Source organism: Purpureocillium lilacinum (assembly GCF_023168085.1).
Source record: "Purpureocillium lilacinum CBS 284.36 DNA, scaffold_7, whole genome shotgun sequence".
Taxonomy (NCBI): Eukaryota; Fungi; Ascomycota; class Sordariomycetes; order Hypocreales; family Ophiocordycipitaceae; genus Purpureocillium; species Purpureocillium lilacinum.
Window position 1 is genome coordinate 2,985,411 of NW_027072117.1, and position 22,879 is coordinate 3,008,289.

Sequence of the window (22,879 nt, forward strand, 5' to 3'; positions counted from 1 at the left end):
CACTGGGCGGCCGAACCTCTACAGCGGTTTTCGAGACCAGCACACGTCATAGAATGAGTGAATTGTGAATCATGCCAATGTTTACAATACAGTACACATCAAGAGAGTGACAGATGAGATCAAACAAAGACGCTGGCATCATCTTTCCCGGGCCCTGATGCTGCCATTTCCTCGCGCATCAGAATATTTGGCGCTCTAGTCTCTGTCATCCGGGTGGAAGACCAAGGCACGCACTTCGATGCTCTCTCGAGCAGGCGCATCGGGGCTTGCAGTCGCGTCCTCGAACGCGGTGTGAGGCACCCGGCGTGCTCGACCGTCCGTCTTGCTGTCGAAGCACTTGATAAGAATCACTTCGTCGGGCGACAACCCCGACCTGTAGAACCATTTGTGGCCGTCGTTGTACCGCACGGCGTAGGTCTCTCCGCGGCGGTTCGGGTAGATCAGCTCCGTCACGACGAGGTCTGATTCGGCCACTGAGTTCGCCTCGGCTACGGCGAGCGGATCGCGCTCGACCGTCTTGATTGGCCTCCAAACGTTGATGATCTGGACGCGGCCCTTCACGAGTTCCTCGGCATCTTCCGGGAGGTGATGAGGGACGCGGGACAGGGCTGCGCTGTAGGACTGATCAATGTGCACTCGCTGAACGGGCCCGCGCGCTGTCCTTGTTCCCGGTCCAGCCTCCGGGAGCTTGCGGCGGATCGTATGGTCGAAGATGAAGACCCGCGAAGCACCTGTGCTACAGCGCGTTGTTAGTCCCCGGCGGCCACGGAGGGAGCGTCTGAATCGATGACATACACATCCTTCAGCAGCTGTTCTGTTTCCGCGTAGTACCCCGACTTTATCGCATCGTCGTCCAGGAAAGCCTTCTCATTGGCTTCGCGATTGTATATCTGAAACCCGTTCTTGTCGAGGGTATACTTGCTCTCGTCGCCGGCAATGTCGGTGATGGTCACGGTGTGTCGCTCCACCGGACGATCATACGTCTCCGGTCTGTCAATGTAGGTGGGATGGGGAGGAGAGCCATCCTCGTTATCTTTGAAGTAGTTCAGGACCGTCTCAACATCATGCTTCGGCACGGCGCGGCTCTTAACGCTTTGGCCCAGACGAGGCGATGCAGCGTCGCCTTGACCAGGCGCGAAGGAGGGAACCGATACAGGGTTGTGGACGGCGGTGGCAGCCATGTTGCTCGTCGCTTGAAGGTGGAATTTTGATGTCTACGAAGAACCCGTTGAATGCCGATAGTACTAGATGTGCCTTCATATAACCATCCATCATCATCCTCAATTGGCCTGATATATAGGTGGTTCACCCCGCGAGCACGCCATCCTCGACACCACGTTCATCGCACCGGATTGATAAGCATAGCCAATGGGAGACGCTGAAGTCAAACGCAAAGGCGCAATTGTCAATCCGGACGCTGCACCACGGACTGGGTGATCATGCTTGGAAATCGACTGGCTATCGAGCGTTGGCGCTGCGGCCGGACCTGACGCGGATCGGGCGCAGGGCGAAATCCGTGTCGCGGGTCAGTCAACAGCCTCGGATCCGGCATTCGTACGGCAATGACGACATACGGTCACCCGCCCTCCACAGTGCCCAATGCGGCCGGTGACTTGCGATCAAGCACGATTGACGTACTTGCGAGGACACCAGACCGCACTGTCTGCGTAGACCAATGGAAGAGCGCATGGAAATACAGCCTGGAGCTCAATGTGCTCAAGTGAACGCTTTCATGGCATCAGCCATAGTTTTACAGTACTCGTTGTTTGTGCACGATCCTCGTCACTGCTGTCCCATCCCGCAGCACTGCAGTCTCCTCCTCTAGAGTATACGCGCGGATGCGAGGCAGCAGCACCGTCCACACATACCAATACAACAGGCTGCCGACAAAACTGCATGTGGGAATTAGCATAATACTTCATGGCGATGCACATATCTCGCGACACTTACATGGCGACACCAACAATAGCATAAGTCGCGTAGTAAAACCCGCCTGCGGGCTGTTTTGATGGAGGGAAGAATGGAGCTGCGAGCAGCGCAACCCCAAGTAATAGCCGTAGCACGACCGCCGACGTCCATGCCTTGAATGGCCTCTTGAGATCTGGGCGTTTGAATCGCAGCCAAATCAGGCCGCCTCCGATGAGCAGACCGAAAATTTGCCCCGAGTAGCCCTCGGTCTCGAGGATAAATGAGAACACCTCTTTGGACGGCGGAAGCACAATGACCAGCAGCGATGGGACGTAGTTGAGCAAGAGTCCTCCAAGTGGCGAGTTGAAGGGCTTGGTAGACGACAGCTGCTCAGAGAATGGGAGGAGGCCTTGTCTGGCTATCTCTTGCTTGAGCCTTGCCTGTGTGATGTTGTCAATACTGGAGCGCATTTCACGAGCGAGGGACTTCGACCACCTACCATGGCAAAGATGACGACTAAGACATTACCAGCCGCGGACAACGCGACGGCAAGTGGCAAGAATCGCCGGCCAAAGGCCCCTCCAAATACACGCTCAAAAAAGAGAGCAGCAACAAGCTCGCCGCTCTCCCTGATCTCGTCAATGGGCACCACGAGGAAGTAGGCCACGTTGATGAGGAAGAAGATCGCACACGTGGTGAACAGCGCTGTAAGTGTCGCTGATCGCAGAGTACGAACCGGGTCCTTGACTTCGTTGAGGACATTGCTGAGGTTGTCCAGGCCGGCGTATGAGTAGAAGACCTGGAAAAGGGCCGTCGCAATCGCGCCCCAGTTCCATATGCTGCCGTGCCATAAATGATCCCATCCTTGGAGGGAAATCGTCGGGCCCAGGCTCATGTCATCGCCTATCGCGGGTCGAAATATGACGACGTAGATGCCAGAGAGAACCATGAAAACAACAATTCCAATCTTTGCCCAGCCAAGGACGTTTTGGATGCCGACGCCGAACCTCGGTGTCACAGCATGAATGATGGTCGCGACCGTCAACAGACCCGCCCCGACAAGCTTGCGAACCACGTCGCTGACATGATCGGCCTTGAAAGCAAAGAGGATGTATTGAGAGAAAATGACACAGTTGCTTGCCGTGAGTCCCAGGAGCACGGCGTTGATGGCCACGAGAGTCGACGCGAGGAATCGTGGGTGTCTGTACGTGAACTCCAGATAGACCTTCTGACCTCCTGAGCGAGGCAGCATGCAGCCGTACTCGAGTGACACGGCCAGCCCGCAGGCTGAGATGACTGCGCCCGCAATCCATATAAGTAGTGAAAGCCCAGGGCTTCCGACAGATCGCAAGATGGCGCCCGGTGTCGCAAATATGCCGCTGCCGATGACTCTGGACATTACTATGATGTAGGCGCTTTGCCATGTAATATTACGCCCCAGCGTTGATGCCTCGGGAAGCACATCATCTTCCACGGCGCGCGAAGGGATGCCGCCATTCGGCGGCTCACTCTCAATGTCGACGTTGGAGCCGTTCTTTTGGAAGCTGGTGAGGCCCGGCAGAAGCGGCCGTCGCTCTGGGTCAGTCGATGTGGTCATCTTGCGATGGCTCAATGTGTTGTTTCCAAGTCCGTCTGGCGGCTACACTTTATCAGTTGCTGCGCGGCCTCAATCCTTTTGTTCGAAACCGTTCCATGTCTTCCCTGTTTCGGCACCGCGGATGCCTTGTCCTGGGCTCCCGAGACATGCTACGTACCTCACCCCTGGCGAGACGTACCTATCTTGCCGTCAAGTGGCCACGCGTTTGCGTGATTGGAGTGATTTCTCATCTGCACGGGAGACGCACCTGCTCCAGTTTCCGTGGCATGCCAGCGCAGTGCCAGGCGGCATGGCGCCAATGCGTCTGCATCGCACGCCATCGCGCATCAGCCAGGCATCTAGCGCCCTTGGGGTCTCACTGTGCGCTTCAGGCCATCCGACACGTTTCGTGTTCAGTCTATCTACGGGGGCCAAAAGAAACCATATGCGAAGCATTGTGCTGGGTACATTATGCGAAGCAATTCCATTCGGTCGCGTCGGCAGCCATACGCCTGGTTGCTGATGCTGCTGCGGGCCGAGAGCCCCAGACCGGTGAGCTCATCGTCACCGGAACCATCTCACTTCACCGAATTCCGGGCACGACACAAGCCGGCCCAACAGCACATTCCTCTGGATGCGCTGCAGCGAGAGGATGTACGCTCAACGCACAAGCATGGAGGTTATTGTCCGGTGTCTTAGGCACCTTCGGGTCTCCCTGAAATGATCAACGCGCATCCATGTCCAAATTCAACCTGCAAGTCGACCCTCCCCTCTCTAAGGCATCTACCCTAATCCCACTGCCCTCCAGAGTTAATCCCACTGTGCCCTGCACCATTTTAGGCAGTTCAGGTCGTCCCAAGCTTATGAGTGCTACCATACAATTCGAAGGGCACCGAGACGCGGTGGGTAACACAATCGAATGGTTCAATTATTATTGATAGGGAAACGAGGTGCGCTACGAGACTGCGCTGCGATAAAAGATTGCGCTGCGGAGACTATGCTATGAAGACTGCGCCGCGAAAATTGATCGCGTGAATATAGCTGCGAGACTGGCTGGCTACGAGGCGTCTTCGCGACTAGCTATAAGGTAGCCTCTGGACCGGTTACGCGAGACCTAACGAGGCCGCCAAAAATGTCCGTCTTAATACTTGCTACGATATCTGTTGCGAGGATTGAGGTCGGCTTCGAAGACCAGCTGCTTCCTCTAAGAGCACTGTGTTGAACCGTTCCGGGTTGCCTATTCGGGTGTCGTACACAGTGGGACTTACTCCGGAGGGTAGTGGGATTAGGCTTGCCGGGCGGCGTCCTGAAACGCGCTGGCAATTACTGTTCATGCTCTTCGCATTTGTCGCCATCGGTGTGATAGGTCTGGGAGAAAACCCTGCGCACCTTACAGACTCGGTGCCTGGCCCATACCGGGCTATGGCGCGCCGTCAGCAGGGAACTCCCATCATACAATCGGCGCAGGATCAACTGAGGCCCTGGAGCAACAGGCACTCATCGCGTCTGAATGACACGGCAGAACCAACAGTCATGGCTGCGCGCGGGTATTATCTTCCGACCAGACGGAGGGCCCGCCCAATGGTGGCCAGCGTGCCCAGAGCTGGATTTGCCGGCTGGAGCTGTGGCGGACGACATTGGTACACAGGGACTGCAGTAGAGGCCGAGGGTTGATCCAGGGCGGCGCCAGGGCCAGTTTTGTCCCTCGACCGCTGTTCCAGGAGCAAGTGATTGTGGCCTTGAGCTGCATCATTTTTAATATGCTGTTGTTAAGATTGCTACCCTCTTGCTCACATCTCACTACATTACGCTCTCTATAGGAGCCTTGCGACCGTGTCGCACTTATCCGTTGAGGGCTTCCGTTAACACGCAGTGTGTTCCCCACCCCGCCCGTGTCGTCGACGTGTCATTGATCCCCTTCCAGCGCCCAACATGGAACCCGCATGGTCTCAGCAATGAGGTTGCGTCGCCTCCTGTTTAACGCCTTCAGTCCGCATTCTCCTTCTTTCAGGGCGATGCTTGGTCCCGTGACATCAGTCAGACGGGCATTTGCACCTGTAAGCGATCGACCGCTAATAAGAAGCCACTCCACAAATGTTGCGGTTGAAGTGGGATGCCGAGCTAACACCACATTTACTTAGGGGCAGCTCCAGGGCTACGCACGCTGAAGCCTGTGTTGGCTCTGCCGAACTCATCATTCGTGCAACACAACGGTGTGATGGCCATCAAGACCAAGTCTTACGGTAGTACAGGACAAGAAATATCAGGGCCTCGGCGTTAAAATATTTTACGCTGAGGATCGACCACCGATTGCCGTGAGCAATCGAGATCAAGACAGGTGGCAGAGCCGGCATCGTTTGTCAGCAGTGTCATGGTGTTGCCCGTTTGAGACGCGAAGGGCGTGTCGTGGAACACTGAATTGAGTCGGATTACGAATTCGCGCGGGGTCAATAGACGGTCGGTGCGATATAAGAGCAAGGCCGCTTTGTCGGATGCGAGTGACAGCCTGCGCTGTACCAAGATCACAGCCACGCTCAAGGCACCGACCCAGAGGTCAACTCGCTCAAAGGACTCACGATGCCACAGCTGACTTTGTACCGCGCCAATGGAGCCTGCTCCTTTGTTCCTCATGCCATTCTTGAGGAGTTAGGCATAGATTTCACCACCGTTCTCCTCAAGCGTGGTCCCGATGGCTTCGACGCCGCCGATGGCAGCCTCACCAACGCCGAGTACCGCAACACCATCCACCACATGGGTTACGTGCCGGCTTTACGAGTCAATAATGAGGACATAATAACGGAAATGCCAGCTATTCTGACGCTCATCTCTTCCTTGGCTCCAGAGCGCGGCCTCTCTGGCGACAGCCTGGTTCAACGTGCGAAGGTACTCGAATGGCTTGCGTGGCTGTCGGGTTCGCTTCACGGCATGGGTTTTGGGATGCGCTTCAGGCCGGCCAGGTTTACCAATGACGAAAATCTTCACGAAACGGTGCGAGAGCGGGGCAAGTCGCTTGTCGACGCTGGCTTCTCCCGGATTGACAAGCTTCTTGACGGAAAGGTCTTTCCGGTTGGGGAAAAAGAGACCGTTGTTGACTACAACCTGGTCATTTTCTGGTACTGGGGCCGCGAAATCGGTCTGTCGCTAGATAAGTTTCCCCGTTACGCGGGCTTGATCAAACGGATGGAGGCAAAGGAGTCGATCAAGCGAGTTGCCGCAATTGAGGAGAAGAAGCTGTACTTCCCACCGCAATAGGCCTCTCAAAGGCGTCGCTTCTCAAATTGCATCTGATCGACTGGATTGGGCACTCGGATAGGCACCATCAATTCTGGGCAGGTATCGCAGCTGGTATTGTGGGCGAAAATATGTCCAGCGCTACCCGTCGCGTGCGGGCACAGCGATCTATTCCTCGTTATACATACACTCTGTCATTGTACAGAGCCGAAGCCCTCAAACTTGAGCCACCAACATGCTTCAAACCCACCAATATGTTTGGTGATCAGATAAAAATGTACCGTGTATAAGTTCCTTCCCATTTTGCATTACCGGTCCGCCGCAAACATCGCCATGTCCTCTGCCGCATGGTCGTAGTCGCTTTTCTCCAATTGCCAGACATCATTGACATAATGCTGCCGTATCCCGTCTCACTTCACGACGGTGAAGCAGCTCGCTCTCCGGTTGCGAAGAGTTCAAACTTGATTCTCACAGGGTCGACGTTCTGAGACTGCAAGTAATCGGCCGTCTCTAGCATGAATTGCTCCGGCCCACACACGTAGTACTCTGTAGAGCTTCGCGCCAGACATAAATCCTCCGGGGTCAGCTTCGCCAGGTCCAGGCGGTAGTCGTAATCGTAGGTCACACCAGCGAGGTCTGCATCAGCAAGATGAGTTTTGAACACCTTGCTCTGGAAGTTGGGCTTCTCCCGCTGCAGCTTGGCGATTTGCGCGTGGAATGGCACTTCGGTACGGGCGCCATGAACCCATGATATCGGCCGTGAGGGCTGATTCTCGACGATGTAGTTGAGGATTGACACGACTGGCGTCGCGCCAATGCCTGCTGAGATGAGTACCACCGGCTCGCTGGACAGGTTGTTGGTGTCCAGATAAAATTGTCCCGTCGGGTGGCTGGCCTCGATGGTGTCGCCGGCGAAAAGACTGTCGAGGAGTTGATTGGAAACAACACCAGGGTTTGGCGCATACGGACAACGAAGCGCTTTGGAAGGCTTAAACTTGGTGCCATCATCACGTTTGATCGTAACGCGGTAGTAGCCGGCGCGAGGCGCATCGCTAAGGGAATATTGCCGGATCTGTTTGTATTCCTTTCCAGGGACGTCGACGCGCACGGATATGTACTGTCCCGGCATGAAGTCTGGTAGAGGTTGCCCGTCTACCGGACTGAGGAAGAACGAGCAAACGTCCGCGCTCTCAGGCACTCGTTCGACCACGTGGAACTGTCGCCACCCAGTCCACCGGCCGAAGCTGCGATAAAGCTGTTTTTCGCGCCCGATAAGCATGTTGGCGAGGATTGTGTACGCCTTATTCCACGCCTGTAGGGCTTCTGGAGTCATGGCGTGGCCCAAAACTTCGGAGAATGATTCGAGGAGGTGTTTCCCCAGAATACCGTAGTGTTCTGGCTGAACGCCGAGCGAGCAGTGTTTCTGACAGACTCTTTCCAGTTTTGGCACAATCTCGTAGATGTGATTGATGTTCTTGGCGAACTGCAGGATGATGGATGCGAGCGCACGAGGCTGGAAGCCATTTACTTGGTTGGCGGTGTTGAAATAGTTCTTGAGCTCCGGGTGGTTGCGCAAGAGGTTGCGGTAGAACACTGTGACAACCAGCTCGCCGTGCTCTGTCAGGGCTGGGATCGTGGCCCTGATTTTCTGGCTCTCTTTGTATGTCAACGCCATTGTGACAGGGCAAGGCCTTTGATGTGTAGGGGGGAACACGGGCGGGAACACAACGGCAAGAGGGGCTGCTTCGTCGCTGTTTCGCTGCGCAGCATGGGCGGATCACGTAGGAACATGGGGCACCTATATACTATTTCCTACTAACACGCGACAGACTGTTTGCCCCCCGATAAACCTTTCCCAAATCCACAGTACGGAAACTTCAGATTTGCACACCAGACTCCCGCAAATCAGCATGGCGGTAGGCCACGAGACGGTCAAGGACATGGAGTTATTAGCATTGCGGCCCCACTGCCACGTTGTGATGTTGCCGACCCGGGGCGTCCGTCCGCGCGGGAGCGCTCTCCGGCGCCAATGCCAACTGTCCGGCCCACCAACACGTCGTATGATTCTCGGCAATGCCTGGGGCAGTTGGGGACCTCGGGGTCCTCTAAGCGCGTCGCCATTACGGGGCGAAGATCATGGGCGGAGAGCCGGCGTTTGGTCTCTCTAGAATGAGGAAACCCCCACTCGGCTTCGGTTCCTCGACGCCGCGGGCTCCGTCGCGTTGTCTGGCCGCAGCCGCCGGGCAGTTACGTTACCATCGATTGAGTCGTTGCCTCTCCGCTTCATGCCGATTACCTGAGTCGATCAAGTTCAATGCAGCGGCATGCAAACGGCTGGCCGGCTCTCGCATGAACGGCTAGATGAGCCCGTATACCACATCGTACATGCACCACGAATCGGCCGGCACTGGGAAACCGCCAATTTGCGTGGCTTGGCCCCCAACAACCTGATGTCCACGAGATTAGCATGAAGTGTGCGTGCATCAACATGCGGCTCTAACGGCACGACACCTACAGTCCGCCCGTGCCTCACCGGCCATGTTCAGGGGTTTTTACGCCAGCCAGTTGAGCGCAGAAGCAGAAGGCAAAGACGCCAAAGACGAAAATTAAACGGCACGGCAAGCCATCCACATGCAAGGAAGAGGCGGCAGAGCCAAAAAAAATATTCGGGCCCGAAATTTCGTCTACTGCCAGCCATGTGCGTCGAAAGGTCGCGATGACGCCGCTACGCGTAGAGCCGGGAAGCATGGGCTGATATTGTGCTGCCCTGGAGACGCTAATTGCGGCAGCCCCGCCGAGACCCCGGTTCCTTTGGGGACTTTTAGGTGACGGGCAACGGACTCGCTGGTATTCTCAACGTGGCAAGTCAGAGGGAGCCGGGAGCTTCCAACCTTGTTTGCCGTGCCGGGCGGTCTCCTGATTGACCAGACAAGAAGTGAACGACCAGACGCAATGGAGGCAATGGAGCAACAATATGGGAGAGCAATTGTCAATACTCTCGAAAAGAAGCATCGAGACATCATCTGTGACGTCAAAACAATGCCAAGTCCTGACTGTGAGTGTAGAAGTCTCGCCATCATCAACAATGAGGTCACTGTTCCTGAGCAACATTGAACTGCGGCCCCCACGGGGCCCAACCATCGATCCACCAGGGGCCATATTGCTGCAGTTGGACCTCCGCGTCTATGGGAAGGCGGCCCGGGCACAGCCTGCAATCACCATGCTTTACGAATGCTGACCCCCCTTGCACCCACCCGAGCCGCCTGTGTGACAGGTCCTTCACCCCAACCCCGACCCCGGCTGCCAGCCGCCCAAGTCCCACGGGCATGGCCGACTCAGCGGGCTTTAGATAATGTACGGAGCCTATTCTCGTATTAAGCACATGACAGACCCTACAAGATCGGTCGCTCCCGGTCGGGAGAACAGGGTCGACTGGAGCCAACAGCGTGGGACCACTCACTCACAGGGGACCCTTGCTGCTCAGGCCATCTGATGAGGGACCAACGCGGAAATGCGAGATTGGCGCAACGGTCGCGAGGCACACCTACAACGGGAACACGCGCCCGATCAGCCGGCAGGGAGCAAACTTCTGCGATAGCTTGGTAGCCTAGTGAATGCCGAGCTTTGCCGCAGCCCATGCAGCCGGTGCATTGCCGCCAGCCGCTCGTGCGCAACTGGTAACGATCAGGGAATCGTCATGATCACCAGACATAATTCCCAGAGTTTGCCGGTTTAAGAGATCAAAAAAAAAACCGCATGATTGCGCCATCTGCAGACGCCCGCAGTTACTCAGGTTGAAGGGGAGCTTCACAGGCAAGTTTGGTGAGTTGTGGCGGTCAATACGTTTTCTCGTAAACAATGGGGTCGAGGACCACCCGCCGCCCCAGGAGCCACTCTTGTCTGCCTGCTCCGCTTGTCAATGAAAGTAGATCGGGACGCTTTGTGTGAATGTCGTGAGCTCCACGTGGCGGGCGATTGAGAGAGCAGTTCCACTAATGTGTTTCACGGAATTGATCTCTCTGAATGCCCATGCCATTGAATATCCATGGACGCGTCGCATCCACTCCGCCGCACCCCAACGGTCACTTGTTCAGGAGATCAGGAGATAGGCTCTCATTACGAAGTGCCCATGCACATTCTGCAAGTCATCAAGAACCAACCACGTCCGCTACCAAGAATGGTACGTATATGTTGAGTTGGCTGCAGGGAACATGATGTATAAGCACGACAATCGAGTGATGTTTGCCCACCACAATAAATGCAGCTCTTCGTAAGCCTCCTTTCCCGCCAATCGTTCTTCCCGCGTTTTTGGCTCAATCATCAGAGCTGCCCGTCCACGCACAGAATGACTACGAGCGACTGCATGCCTCAGAAAATTTTGGATGGTGGTAGAAGCCATTCATAAACTGAATTGCGGTGTTTCACAGGTCGACTGCAGTGAGCGCGTACTTCCCGAAGATGCGGCCCATCTGAACTTCATATACGAAGTCAGGATGAAACCCCATGAAGTCAGCGCCCTGAGATGTGTTCCACACCCGCGAGCCAGCGAGAGGCCGGTCTGAGTACGCCCTCTACGCCAGGTGCCCTGCGGTTTGCCTTTCCTTCAACATCTTGCCAGGTTTAGCTTAGATCACCTGTGATTCGTTCCCACACGTTTGTCCATGCCTATCCTTGTTCTTGAAGCTCACATGCACACCCATATCGGGCTGTCACGTACATGTAGGCACGTACCCAACACTGGATCTTGCTTGTCCCAAGCCTCTGGGTTCCGTCGGCCCGTCGCCGGCGACGACGCACTGACCTTTCGTCCGAGTGTCCCAGTCGTGCCACACAATGTGCCCTTGCTTTGATAGGACGGGAGGGTCTTGCGGGCGTCGCGCGCACATACCGTTCTTTTCGTGGGATCAAATAGCAAACAAACCCATGGGACCTGTGATTCGGGATTTCAAATGGAACGTCCATGTTCTTTGCGGCCTGGCATGTCACCCACAATGGCCACAATACAGGATCCAACTCGCCTCGCGCTGTGTGCGCGACAACGGTCGTCTAGCTACCTGTGACACATCATGATGCACTCGGTATCCTGCCTGAAGCCATGTTGGACTGAAGAATCCAAAGAATACTATGGGCCCGCCCAGCTCAAGACGAAGCAGCTGAGTGATGTTTAAGTTCGCCATGTTTGCTACTCTGCGCAAGTGATGAAGTTCCAGTTATGCACGTCAGTCTGCGCCGTTCCTTAACGATATCACGGCTTGGCGCTTTCCAGTCAGCTACATCAACTGAAACTTCGACGTCATCATCAAGTAGCATCTCTTCAACGCAAGAAGAATCGATCAACATGACACGATGAAGATCATCGGGCACCAGAACAGTGCCACAAACCTCAAGCACACGCGCTCGGCCTGCCCGGTCGGAGATGCCGACGCCAATTCAGCAACGCGGAACACCAGCGGCACGTACTTTGCCCAGCAGCGACAGCCATGCTCTGAGACGAGAAAGAGAGCAAGCACAGAATGCTCGGGGCCTCCTCGCATCTCAAAACCGGTCGAGCTAATTCTTCCATCCTACGACTGCGTCGTGATCGGGTCGGGATATGGCGGAGGCGTTGCTGCCTCTCGAATGGCGCGGGCCGGCCAGTCAGTCTGCCTCCTGGAGAAAGGAAGGGAGAAGTGGCCAGGAGAGTATCCTGTTAGCTTCGGCGAGATCTCAAAGGAGTTTCACGTGTCCGGTCGATTCAAAGCCGGGCCAGTCACCCTTCACGATGTCGACAACCACAAAGACACTGGGCTCTACCACCTCATGTTTGGTCATGACCAGAGCGTTTTTGTGTGCAATGGTGAGAGAAAGCTCTTTGAGTGCCACGTCTGACTGACGCTAACACAATTATTGCACAGGCCTGGGAGGCGGCAGCCTGTTGAATGGGAACATCTTCCTCGAGACTACCAAGGAGGTCTTGGCGATGCCATCTTGGCCGAAGGAGATACGTGACAACCCTGGGTGTTTGTCAGAATGTAAGCACGTCGAAAGTCAGCCTTTTATGCCGATAGTGACCAAGTTTGCGCAGACTACGATATGGTGAGGGACGTCCTGGAGCCGGAGGCGTATCCAGCGAATTGGCCAGAGCTGCGCAAGATGAAGGTCTTCGAGAGCCAGGCCAAATCATTGGGCCTCGGTCAGAAGTTCATCAGAGCCCCTCAAACAACGCGCTTTCGATCTGGACCGAACAGCACAGGCGTCAACATGTCTGCCTCTACATCGTCGGGCCAGGATTGCACAGGCGTTAACGACTGGTCGAAGTCCTCTACTCTCGTGACATACCTCGCTGACGCCTGGAACTGGGGCGCAGAGCTATTCTGCGAGTGTGAAGCGAGGTACATTGAGAAAGTCCAAGACGAGCGTGGAGGCTACATTGTCTATTTTGCCTGGCACGGCCGAAATCGCCAACAGTTCTCGCATAACTTCCGGTCCGAGTTGATGTGGGTTTATGCAAAGAACGCCGTTTTCCTTGGAGGAGGAGCCATGGGCACTACAGAACTCCTGCTGCGAAGCAGGGACATGGGCTTGCGCATGAGCGACCAGGTTGGGCGAAACATGAGTGGGAACGGCAACATACTGGCCTTTGGGTTCGTCTTCCCGTGCTGAGGGCATTATTCGGGCTCGCGATGTGACTCTAACAGGATCGCAGATACAATTCCCGGAGTGAAGTCAACGCCGTTGGCTCAGAACGACCGAGTCGCTTCAATGCAGTTGGGCCGACAATCACGAGCATGATAGACTGCCGAGGTGGCCATGCGAACCCCCTGGATGGCTTCGTCGTGCAAGACGGAGCTATTCCACAGGGTCTGGGTGCATTCTTCCAGATCCTCTTGCAATTCCTCCCCGCCTTCCAATCTGGCTACGGTAGGACATTCACGCAGCGGCTCCACGCAATCATGGCCTGGTTGAAGGGCATTCTCATGGGATGTGTCTTCAACACTGGAGCGCTGCATAGAACGCAGGCATTTGTTGCGATGTTGCACGACAGTACGTTTCCCGCGCATAAAGCCAGCATGGTGAAAATGGACCTAACTTTGGCAAAGGCAATCAGGGCTCACTGTGCCTTGAGAACGACAAGCCCGTCTTTAACTTTGCCGGAGCCGGTCGCAATGACAGAGTTCGCAAGGTCCACGCATTTCTCAGCAAAATCTCCGAAGCCATCGGGGCTGTGTTGATCCCGACCCCTTTATATTCTCTGATGGGTAAACAGCTCGTCACTGTTCATCCCCTTGGGTGAGTGTAGCTCGTGTTCCTTCTTCGCTGGCTCAAGAGCTGACCTTGTTTGTATCAGCGGCGCGGGAATGACCAGCGACGGCTCCGGCGCTCGTGGCGTGACAAACCACGTTGGCGAGGTCTTTGTCGGCAACGCCACCGCGGAGACCTATCCCGGCCTGGTGGTCACGGACGCCGCAGCCATACCGCGGGCGTTGGGTGTTAACCCCCTCGCCACCATTACCGCTCTCGCGGAGCGTGCCGTTGCCAATTACGCAGCGCAGAATGGTCTGGTCATCGACAAAACGCGCAATGGCATTCTTGACCTGTACGAAAAGCCGCCGATCTGCCGAAGTGAACAAATATTCCCCGAGGGGGGAACGGTTGAGCCACTGGTGGCCTCTCTGTGCGATGCTGTTGGACAGAGAGAGCCGACCGTCAGCTTCACAGAGCTGATGTCCGGGTTCGTGCATCCTGGGCGTGTTCTCACACGCGACGACAAAAGGACGTACGAGTTGGCACACCACTTGGGAAAGTGCCGAGACGAGACGGCGAGGCTATTTGTCAGTGTCACCGTGCCGTGCTCTGAAGCAGACACCGCCGGAACAGACTATCCTGGCATCATGACGGGCACCTTTACCTGTCCCAGCCTTCGCGGCTCACCTTTTACCATCTTGCGAAGCAAATTCGGCGTCTTTGAGTCAGACGACAGCGTAAGCGGCAGCGGAAAGCTGGTTTACGACTTCGAGATGCTGGGCGTTAACGGGAAACGACTCCATTTCCACGGATACAAGGTCACCGACCCATCCATCACGCTTCGGCCATCACGGCTATGGCAAGCAACGACAACATTGTACGTGAGCATCACGGACCCAGGCATGGACCCAGGCCAGACCACCGATAAGGCGATGATCGCTGCTCGGACCACGACGGCCTCGCCGAGGTGTATTGTCACGAATCAAATGAATGGGCCATATCTCCGGCCGCACCGATCGCCAATCGCCATGGGCATCATCAACGTTCACTTCGCCGACTTGCTACCTGCCGCACGGACTTTGACAGCAAGCGGTGCGAATTTCGTCGACAGAGCGGCCAAGCTATCGACATACCTCGAGAGATTGTGGCGACAGCCGCTTCAGCTGTTCCTTACCCCTTTCATGCCGCTACAGTACCCTCTTGACGAGCAAGTCGGATGCATCAACTTTACACCTCCATCGCGAACGTTTACCGTTGTAGCAAGCGATGGAGTGGCCTCCAAGCTGCACATGTGGGAGCCAGATCCCTGTGCCGTCGCCAGAGACGAACACGGCGCGCCTGTACCCGTGAAAGACCTCTTCATGATTCCAGGCGCAAGTGTCGACCATCAAATTTTTGCTCTTGCGACAATCCCATTCAACGCGGTCAATTACCTGACGCGCGCCGGCTACCGCGTCTTTGTGACCGTCCACCGTATCGGCCGTCTGGAGACGGCGCACAGTTCCTGGACAACGTATGATGCCCGCCTCGATATCAAGGCGTGCCTCGAGATCATACGCACGCTACATGGCCGGCAAAAGATCTACACAATCGCCCACTGTATGGGCTCCGTGGCATTTGCTTGCGGGCTTCTGGACGGCACAATCCCCGCCGAGTGGATTCTCGGCATCACCTGCAGCCAGGTCTTCATGAACCCGGTCTGGAGCACGGTGAACACGCTCAAAGCCAAGTCTCCCATACCCCTCGACTGGCTTTTCTCAAAGTTGGCAGGCCCATTCTTTGACTGCTCGACATCAGTCGACGACAAACTTGTGCACCAGGTCTTGAACCAGTTCCTGCGGCTGTATCCCCAGGAGCGGCACGAGATGTGCAACAACGCAGTTTGTCTCCGCACTACCTTCTTATTTGGACGATGTTGGAGCCACCACAACCTCAATGAGGCTACTCACTCGCAGATTGATCGCGTGTTTGGCGGTGCCAATGTTAATCTCATGCACCTTCTCATGCACATGGGCACGCGCGGTGCCGTTACCAGCAACGCGCCTGCGTACGAGCCCCTCGTAACACCAGAAAATATTCAGAGGCTCCGGGGGATTCCATTTCTGTTATTCAATGGCGCGGACAGCTCGGTTCTCAGCCCCAAGGCTGCAGACGAGACTTACAACACGCTACTTGCGACTTTTGGCGTATCGGCGGGTGTCGATGGGGCAGGGGTGCAATATCGCCGGAGGAGCGTCGAGGGATACGGCCACCTCGACTGCTGGATGGGGGTGAACGCGTGGCGGGATGTGTATCCATTCGTGCGCGAGGAGGTTGACCGCGTTGTCCGCGGTGACGAGTACGTGTTTCGTCAGCCCAACGACAGGTTTACTGCCATGGTCGAGGCTGAGAAGCAGCTAAATTGAATGGGCGCGACGTCTTCTGGAATGTGACAGGGCGGACAGCAGAAGGCAAGCGCCACGTCGTCGGGCGGAAAGCTGCAGCATTTCACGTACGAAGTTAGTAGGCAAGCAAGCAGCCAGAATAACCCGATGATTGCGACAACGACCTGTTGCTGTGCTGGTCAGCTGCGCGAAAGTCATGCGCTGACGTTTTCTGCGCGCGTCTCATTATCCTCGTGTGACTGTCCCGAACTGTGAGTGTCGGGCAGAGGGGACAGGTAGCTGCACAAAGACCTCCCCAGACATGGGCGACGATCCAATCGATAGTCTTCATGGCCTTTGTCGTTTATTTCGCCCGTTGTAAAGCGTTGTGCACATGCCTCTCTCAATCCGTTCACTGAACCAGGCACTTCGGCGTTGGCGTCAAAGCGTTTGCTGTGTCATGACCACGTGTGCTTTGACACGAAGTGACAATGGAGCTAACATCAAAGGCGTTCAATTCCGGTGAGAAAGGGATCCGAATCATGATGTTGGCGATGAATGCCCAGCCTCCCCGCGAGGGCGTCGAGATTCGAGATGATCAGTTGCGGCTCCACCAAAGCAACGTACAGTCGCGCGCGAGGCAGACTCGACGGCAGACAGTAGCCAAGGGCAGATGGGCGCAGCGCGTCTGTCGCATTGCAGCCGTCTTATTGCTTTTGCAACACACCAGGACCTTTCACACCAGTACTTTTGTTGGTCTGTTGATGTGGACCTCGCACCCCTGCGCCGCCGTTGCGCCGCCGTAATTGCACAGCCGACCCAGATCTAACGGTGCCCAGAACGACGCCCCGGTTCCGGCGCTGTGCAGCCGTCGATGCGGTGCAGATGGAGACGCATTGCAGGAACGAGTCGTGTACGTTGTGACTGGAGCCCAAGTTAAAGGAATAGCAACTGGTCAGCTTCAGCTTGCGCTTGTAATGCTCCTTGCCTGCTTGATCTCCGCCAGGAGTGAACGGCAGCCTCGTGGAGAGCTCGCACAACTATTGCCGTTTTGGGGAAACGAGACACCATCGCCGTAGGACCGGCCGGCAGGGCAGTGCCGAGACTCAGGAGCCACCGAGAGTCCGAAGGTCCGCCACGCTGGGTGGTTGTGGGGGGCTCTTCGGGAATCTACCGAGCGAGGCCGTCCGCCCTTTCCATCACTCGCCGGGGCCGTCACACCCGAGACAGCGCTCGACCGAGAAGGCACAGCATTCAAATTTGGGCGGCAATGCGCGGTTGCGGTCGGATCGGCGACGCGGAACTGAACATGAAGTCGCGCTCAGAGAACGAGTAGAATCCGTCCGGTCTGCATTGGGGCCCGGCTGAGGCCCATTGAGAAGTGCGCAAGTGTGGCAATTGTACGCCGTATCTCGTGTTATGATGCGGCCATGCTCGCGTCATCCTCCCTTCCACGCGCCCATCTTGCGCAATGCGACCGACGCAAGGCTGGCCGCTGGTGACATCTAGAACCTTGTTCAAAGAGGAAACCGACGAGATTCCAAATCCGAATGAGGGAAGCCCAGAGCCCGCCCCCGTTAAACAGACCACGATGGGGCATGCGAGCACATGCAGCCCGCAGTATCAAGGACCCAATGGCGCTAGCATCGAACATGACGGCACCTCCAGACTTCCAGAAGGTTGCGGGCTCCCTGGGGCCGCGCCAGCGGACTCGCCCGAGTGACGTCTCTTACGTGGCAGTGTCGCGCGTGCTTGCGGTTGCGAGATTGGTACCAAGCCAGCTCGCGTGAGGCGCAATGTCGGTTGTTCGGACTCGGCCTGCTGAGCCTATCTGTATGAGTAACTTGGATCTCCGCGCCTCAGCCTCGATGCCCGCAAGCCATTTAGACGTTGGCGGCACATCAGATGCGCCTCTGTCGGCTGCGGACCGGACAGAGTCCGGGCCCCCTGAGTGCCGATGTGCTGGTGATAAATACGTCCGCTGAGACCAGCTTGTCCCCTGTTGAGGCTCTCATGTTGTCTAAACAGTGAAACCGCGTTGTTGACGAGTTCAATTCGACCATAATGGCTACTTTCCGGCGAACAGACACCCCAAGGCTGCCCGGTGCGCGCTTGGATGTTGGAGCACATGACATTGTTCAACGCATGCTGCCTTGCCACGAGACCAAGCATCTTGTGTCTACTAGCCGCTTCTCTTCCGATGGCAGCGTCGTCACATTATCTCAGGACATATTGTCGGACGGCTCGTCCGGCCGAGCAGACTCCAGCGACAGCACCCTCTTCGATGTGTTTGAGAGCGACGAATTCGACAGAGCATACCAGCAACACAGTCAAACAGCGCACATGGGAGTCCTCGACCCGGAGTACCAGACCTTTACGAGCCAGAACGGCTACGGCGCGGTCGTGTACACGGTCCAAGACGGGACACTGGTGGTATCTGGAGACCCGCTGGCTGCGCCGGAGCACTTCGAGCCGCTGCTAGAGGAACTTGCCCAGTTCCGCAAGAAGAACCGCCTCAAGATTGCTTTCATGGGCGTCAGCGAGACATTCGCCATGTATGCACAGAAGCGAAACTGGATCCCAGTGAGATTCGGTCGAGAGCGGGTGCTCAATCCAATGACCAACAAGATCCTTTCCAATCAGGGTGCAGGAAAGCGGATGCTTGCCCAGAACCGGCGACTGTTGGATCCGAAACGCGAGGGCATCAGCATTGGCATTTATGCGCCGGGCATCAATGGCATCGACCGATCAATGGAAGTCCAATTACAAGTCATCTACGACCAGTGGCGCGTGGAGCGCAACTGCAAGAAAGAGAAGGACCTGCAAACATTCGTCACGGTATACGATCTCTTTTGTCGACGGAACATCACCTTCTTCCTCTACACAAGCGACCGCGAAGGGCACGTCAACGGTTTCGCCGCACTGCGAAACGTTGGCGCGAAGAATGGCTTCCACCTCGACCCGTGCATCGCGTCGCCGACGGCGCCGCGCGGCATCACCGACCTGCTCATCGTCACGGCAATGCAGCTGCTTCGCGACTCGGGCGTGTCGTACCTATGCCTTGGCCATGAGCCGTTCCTCGATCTGGGCGACATGCCGAACCAAGACGGCTTAAAGGCGCGCGTGGCTCGCGACATGTTCCACCGGGTGGTGGACTCGGCGCAGCTCGGCGGAAAGCGGACTTACAACAACAAGTTCCATCCCGACGAGTCGCAGTCGTCGGAGCTGTACGTCGTCCTGCCGGGGGGATCCTCGCTGCTGCGGCAAGCGGCGGCGGTGATGCACGTGGCCAACATCAAGATTCGGCGACTGTTGATATGAGAGACGGAATACCACGGCTGCCGTGTACGTGTACGATAAGGGGAATGGGTGCATCATGCTGCTCAGCATTAATAGGTAGCTTGCCAGCGAAATCTTAATTTGTTGATACCCTCCGTGCCGGAGCGATGACCGCGCTAAGGGTCGATGTGGAGTGGGCGTTTGGAGACTGGGGTCCTTGGGGTCTCCAGCTCTCGGCGTTCCTGTACCACCTGGTTATCCGGCCTATCGCATGATGAAGAGATCCCGGGAAGATGGCAAGCGGCGCTGGGACCGTATGGGGACACTGGCAAGGTGCCCTGCTGCTGGTTGGGGGTTTGGGGGGTTCACGCAAGCTGAACGGCTCCCGCGGGCAAGCGGCAGAACGGCCGGGGCTTGTGGAATGAAAGGGTTTTTCCTCACCCGGCACAGCCACTACCGATTTCGGCAGCAAAGCGAGGGGAGGCGAAGGCGAAGGGAGGCGCCCCAATGCCGGGCTCCACCTGCTGGCAGTCAGGCTTGGAGGACGCCACTGCCGCTGTCCTGCAGATTCCGGGCCGCTTGGACTGGGCTTGGCTGGCCTGCAGGGCTGACGAGCAGGTGCCGAGTGCCGGCCCAGGCCAGACGTCAAGCGAGGATGGAATGCGGTCTTCAAACTGCAACGTTTGCGACAGCCATGTTTACGGGAGCGGCCTGCAGCTTCAACTTCAACATCAGCCTCGAGATAAGCACCGTCACTCCATTACGCCCGTGGCCCCTCTCTCGCCAAACAACAACGGCCTCTTCGTAATAGCGGCCCATCTGGGCTGGCATGATCCGGGGACAAAAGTCTGCATATGGCCACCGCGCCCTCGCTGAGTGGCCCCAAGCCGCTCCCTCAGCTCCACCGCCAGGGGCGAAATTTTTCTCGGCCGCGCCATGACTCAAGCTTTTCTAGAAGCTTTCCATCCATTACGACACGGAAACACTGCGACGCGCTCCGCCCGAAGGGCCACCTCGCCGGTCAGTCCCTGCGGCGGGCCTTTTCCCCAGCGGCTTCCCCAGCAATACGGACTCGCGCCTGCTCGATGGATCTGAGACTTCAGAAAGGTTGCGGGGGGAGTGATGTGTAACTCATGGGGAAGGGCAAGCTGCGTTGTGCGACAGCGCCGCATGCGGCGTTGACGGTCGATGGCAGGTTACACGTGTGGAGGAGCATCACGAGACTGCCGTCGCTCGTCCGCCATCCCAGCCAGCCGTGACCCGGAGCAAATACGACAGATAAGGGCCTTTGCCATGTGGACCCCCGTGCCTGCCCAGGCCGGCTCTTGCCTCGTCTATCCGGCGGGTGGCTGATAAGGAGAGCGAAGAAACCGCCGGTGCTCGGTCGGTGAGCCCGGAGGTGAACAAACTCCTGGCGTGCCCCCGGCTTTCGTGCTTTTCGTTTCCACTTTCCATCCATCATCTTTCACCTTTAGCGTCAACCGCACTCCATCTAGCATCTGTCACTGTTGTTGCTGGCCGTGAACGCTTCGCCCACGTCGCTTCTGTTGTCGAACGAGGCCACCCGGTCTCACTCGAAGGTCCCGTCGCCATGCTCGACCGCATCACCACTACGCCGGCTGGTGCCGCCGAGAACCCCAAGGATGGGCAGGAGAGCACTCGCAAGCCGTCGGCAGAGGTCCATCGCGCGCAGCCGGCCTCGGGCGAATCGACCGACAACGACATCCTTGGCGAGACGAGCGACGAGCTCCGCGACGACAGGCTGAAGCAGATCGCGGCCGAGGGCAATGCGCACTTCCATCGCCTTGGCTGGAAGCGTCTTGCGATTGTCACCATCGTTGAGGCCGTTGCCCTTGGCGCCCTCAGCCTGCCCTCGGCGTATGCTACGCTCGGCATGTTCCCTGGCGTGTTCCTCACCATTACGCTGGGCATGCTCGCCATCTTCACGGCCTACATCGTCGGCCAGGTCAAACTGGCGTACCCCGAGATTTCACACTACGCCGATGCCGGACGGGTTCTTTTCGGCCGCTTCGGCTACGAATTGTTTGGCGCTGGCCTCGTTCTCGAGCTGGTCATGGTGGTCGGCTCCCACGCACTTACCGGCAGCATCGCGCTGAGCAACCTCAATGGCGGACATGTCTGCTCCATCGCCTTCTCCGCCATTTCGGCCGTCATTCTCCTGATTCTCGCAATTCCGCCCTCCTTCACCGAGGTCGCCATCCTGGGCTACATCGACTTTGGATCTATCCTTGCGGCCGTCGCCATCACCATCATCGCAACTGGCATTCAGGCCCACGATGCCCCGGGTGGCCTCTCAGGGGTGGAATGGTCCGCCTGGCCCAAGGAGGATGTTAGCTTCACCAAGGCTTTCGTCGCTGTGAGCAACATCATCTTTGCCTTTAGCTTTGCGATCGGACAGTTTTCCTTCATGGACGAGATGCACACGCCTAAGCATTACATGAAGTCCATCTGGGCATCCGGCTTTGCCCAGATCGCCATCTATACCCTGACTGGCGCGCTCTGCTATGCCTTTGTGGGCAATAGCGTCCAGTCTCCCGCGCTCTTGTCGGCGGGCCCGACCATCTCGAAGGTCGCCTTCGGAGTTGCCCTCCCCGTCATCTTCATTTCCGGCTCGATTAATTCGACCGTGGCGCTGCGCTATATCCACGGGCGCGTGTGGAAGAAGTCTATTGTGCGGTACATCAACACGTCGAAGGGATGGGCCGCATGGATTGGCGAGGTGACTGTGTTCACGATTATCGCGTGGGTCATTGCTGAGGCAATTCCCATCTTTTCGGACCTGCTTTCCCTCGCCTCGGCATTGTTTGTGTCGGGATTCTCATTCTGGATCCCTGCTATCATGTGGTTCAAGCTGCTCTGCAAGGGCCATTGGTTCTCCAGGGAGAACTGCCTCATCAGCTTGGGCTGCATCCTGGCCTTTATCGTGGGAGTGGTGACGCTAGGTGCGGGTACCTACGCGACCATTGACGACATCGTGAGTCCCCCTTTCCATCAGCGAGGAGGAAGTGGCGTGCCGTTTGCTGACGCTGTTTTCAGATTAAGATGACTCGCGATGGAACTGCTCATGAGCCCTTTGCATGCCGACGGAGTTAGCGAGCGACCAGCATCATTCGATAGACATATATGTATATTTTCATGGATATGACGCGCACGAAGCGAAAAGTTATAGCTTTCACTGGCATCTTGCCTCCGTTGCAGTTTCCCGCGATTGGCCATGATCGGATGTTATGCTGAAGCGATGTCCGTCTGCTGGCTCGCGTCTGCGTTGCTATTTGAA

The 22,879-nt window shown here is 56.8% G+C and overlaps 7 protein-coding genes across 7 annotated transcripts; 4 read left to right on the plus strand and 3 right to left on the minus strand.

Moving 5' to 3' along the window:
* Positions 1 to 195: 195 nt before the first annotated feature.
* Positions 196 to 1,181, minus strand: PLICBS_009814 (uncharacterized protein; the record flags this gene model as incomplete). The annotated part of the gene is made up of 2 exons (XM_018328375.2): positions 196 to 736; positions 796 to 1,181. 2 exons carry the CDS (start codon positions 1,179 to 1,181, stop codon positions 196 to 198), a joined length of 927 nt encoding a protein of 308 aa, XP_018173061.2.
* Positions 1,182 to 1,946: 765 nt separating this feature from the next.
* Positions 1,947 to 3,505, minus strand: PLICBS_009815 (uncharacterized protein; the record flags this gene model as incomplete). Its single annotated transcript, XM_018328374.2, has 2 exons — positions 1,947 to 2,348; positions 2,408 to 3,505. The coding sequence occupies 2 exons, from the start codon at positions 3,503 to 3,505 to the stop codon at positions 1,947 to 1,949; spliced, it is 1,500 nt and encodes a 499-aa protein (XP_018173060.2).
* A 2,556-nt stretch (positions 3,506 to 6,061) lies between these two features.
* Positions 6,062 to 6,736, plus strand: PLICBS_009816 (uncharacterized protein; the record flags this gene model as incomplete). The annotated part of the gene is made up of 1 exon (XM_018328373.2): positions 6,062 to 6,736. One exon carries the CDS (start codon positions 6,062 to 6,064, stop codon positions 6,734 to 6,736), a length of 675 nt encoding a protein of 224 aa, XP_018173059.1.
* Positions 6,737 to 7,130: 394 nt separating this feature from the next.
* Positions 7,131 to 8,390, minus strand: PLICBS_009817 (uncharacterized protein; the record flags this gene model as incomplete). Its single annotated transcript, XM_018328372.2, has 1 exon — positions 7,131 to 8,390. The coding sequence occupies one exon, from the start codon at positions 8,388 to 8,390 to the stop codon at positions 7,131 to 7,133; it is 1,260 nt and encodes a 419-aa protein (XP_018173058.1).
* Positions 8,391 to 12,061: 3,671 nt separating this feature from the next.
* On the plus strand, positions 12,062 to 16,344 carry PLICBS_009818 (uncharacterized protein; the record flags this gene model as incomplete). The annotated part of the gene is made up of 6 exons (XM_018328371.2): positions 12,062 to 12,551; positions 12,610 to 12,726; positions 12,780 to 13,338; positions 13,401 to 13,738; positions 13,795 to 13,984; positions 14,043 to 16,344. 6 exons carry the CDS (start codon positions 12,062 to 12,064, stop codon positions 16,342 to 16,344), a joined length of 3,996 nt encoding a protein of 1,331 aa, XP_018173057.2.
* Positions 16,345 to 18,366: 2,022 nt separating this feature from the next.
* Positions 18,367 to 19,623, plus strand: PLICBS_009819 (uncharacterized protein; the record flags this gene model as incomplete). Its single annotated transcript, XM_018328370.2, has 1 exon — positions 18,367 to 19,623. The coding sequence occupies one exon, from the start codon at positions 18,367 to 18,369 to the stop codon at positions 19,621 to 19,623; it is 1,257 nt and encodes a 418-aa protein (XP_018173056.2).
* A 1,549-nt stretch (positions 19,624 to 21,172) lies between these two features.
* Positions 21,173 to 22,695, plus strand: PLICBS_009820 (uncharacterized protein; the record flags this gene model as incomplete). The annotated part of the gene is made up of 2 exons (XM_018328368.2): positions 21,173 to 22,576; positions 22,639 to 22,695. 2 exons carry the CDS (start codon positions 21,173 to 21,175, stop codon positions 22,693 to 22,695), a joined length of 1,461 nt encoding a protein of 486 aa, XP_018173054.1.
* Between the last annotated feature and the right edge of the window lie 184 nt (positions 22,696 to 22,879).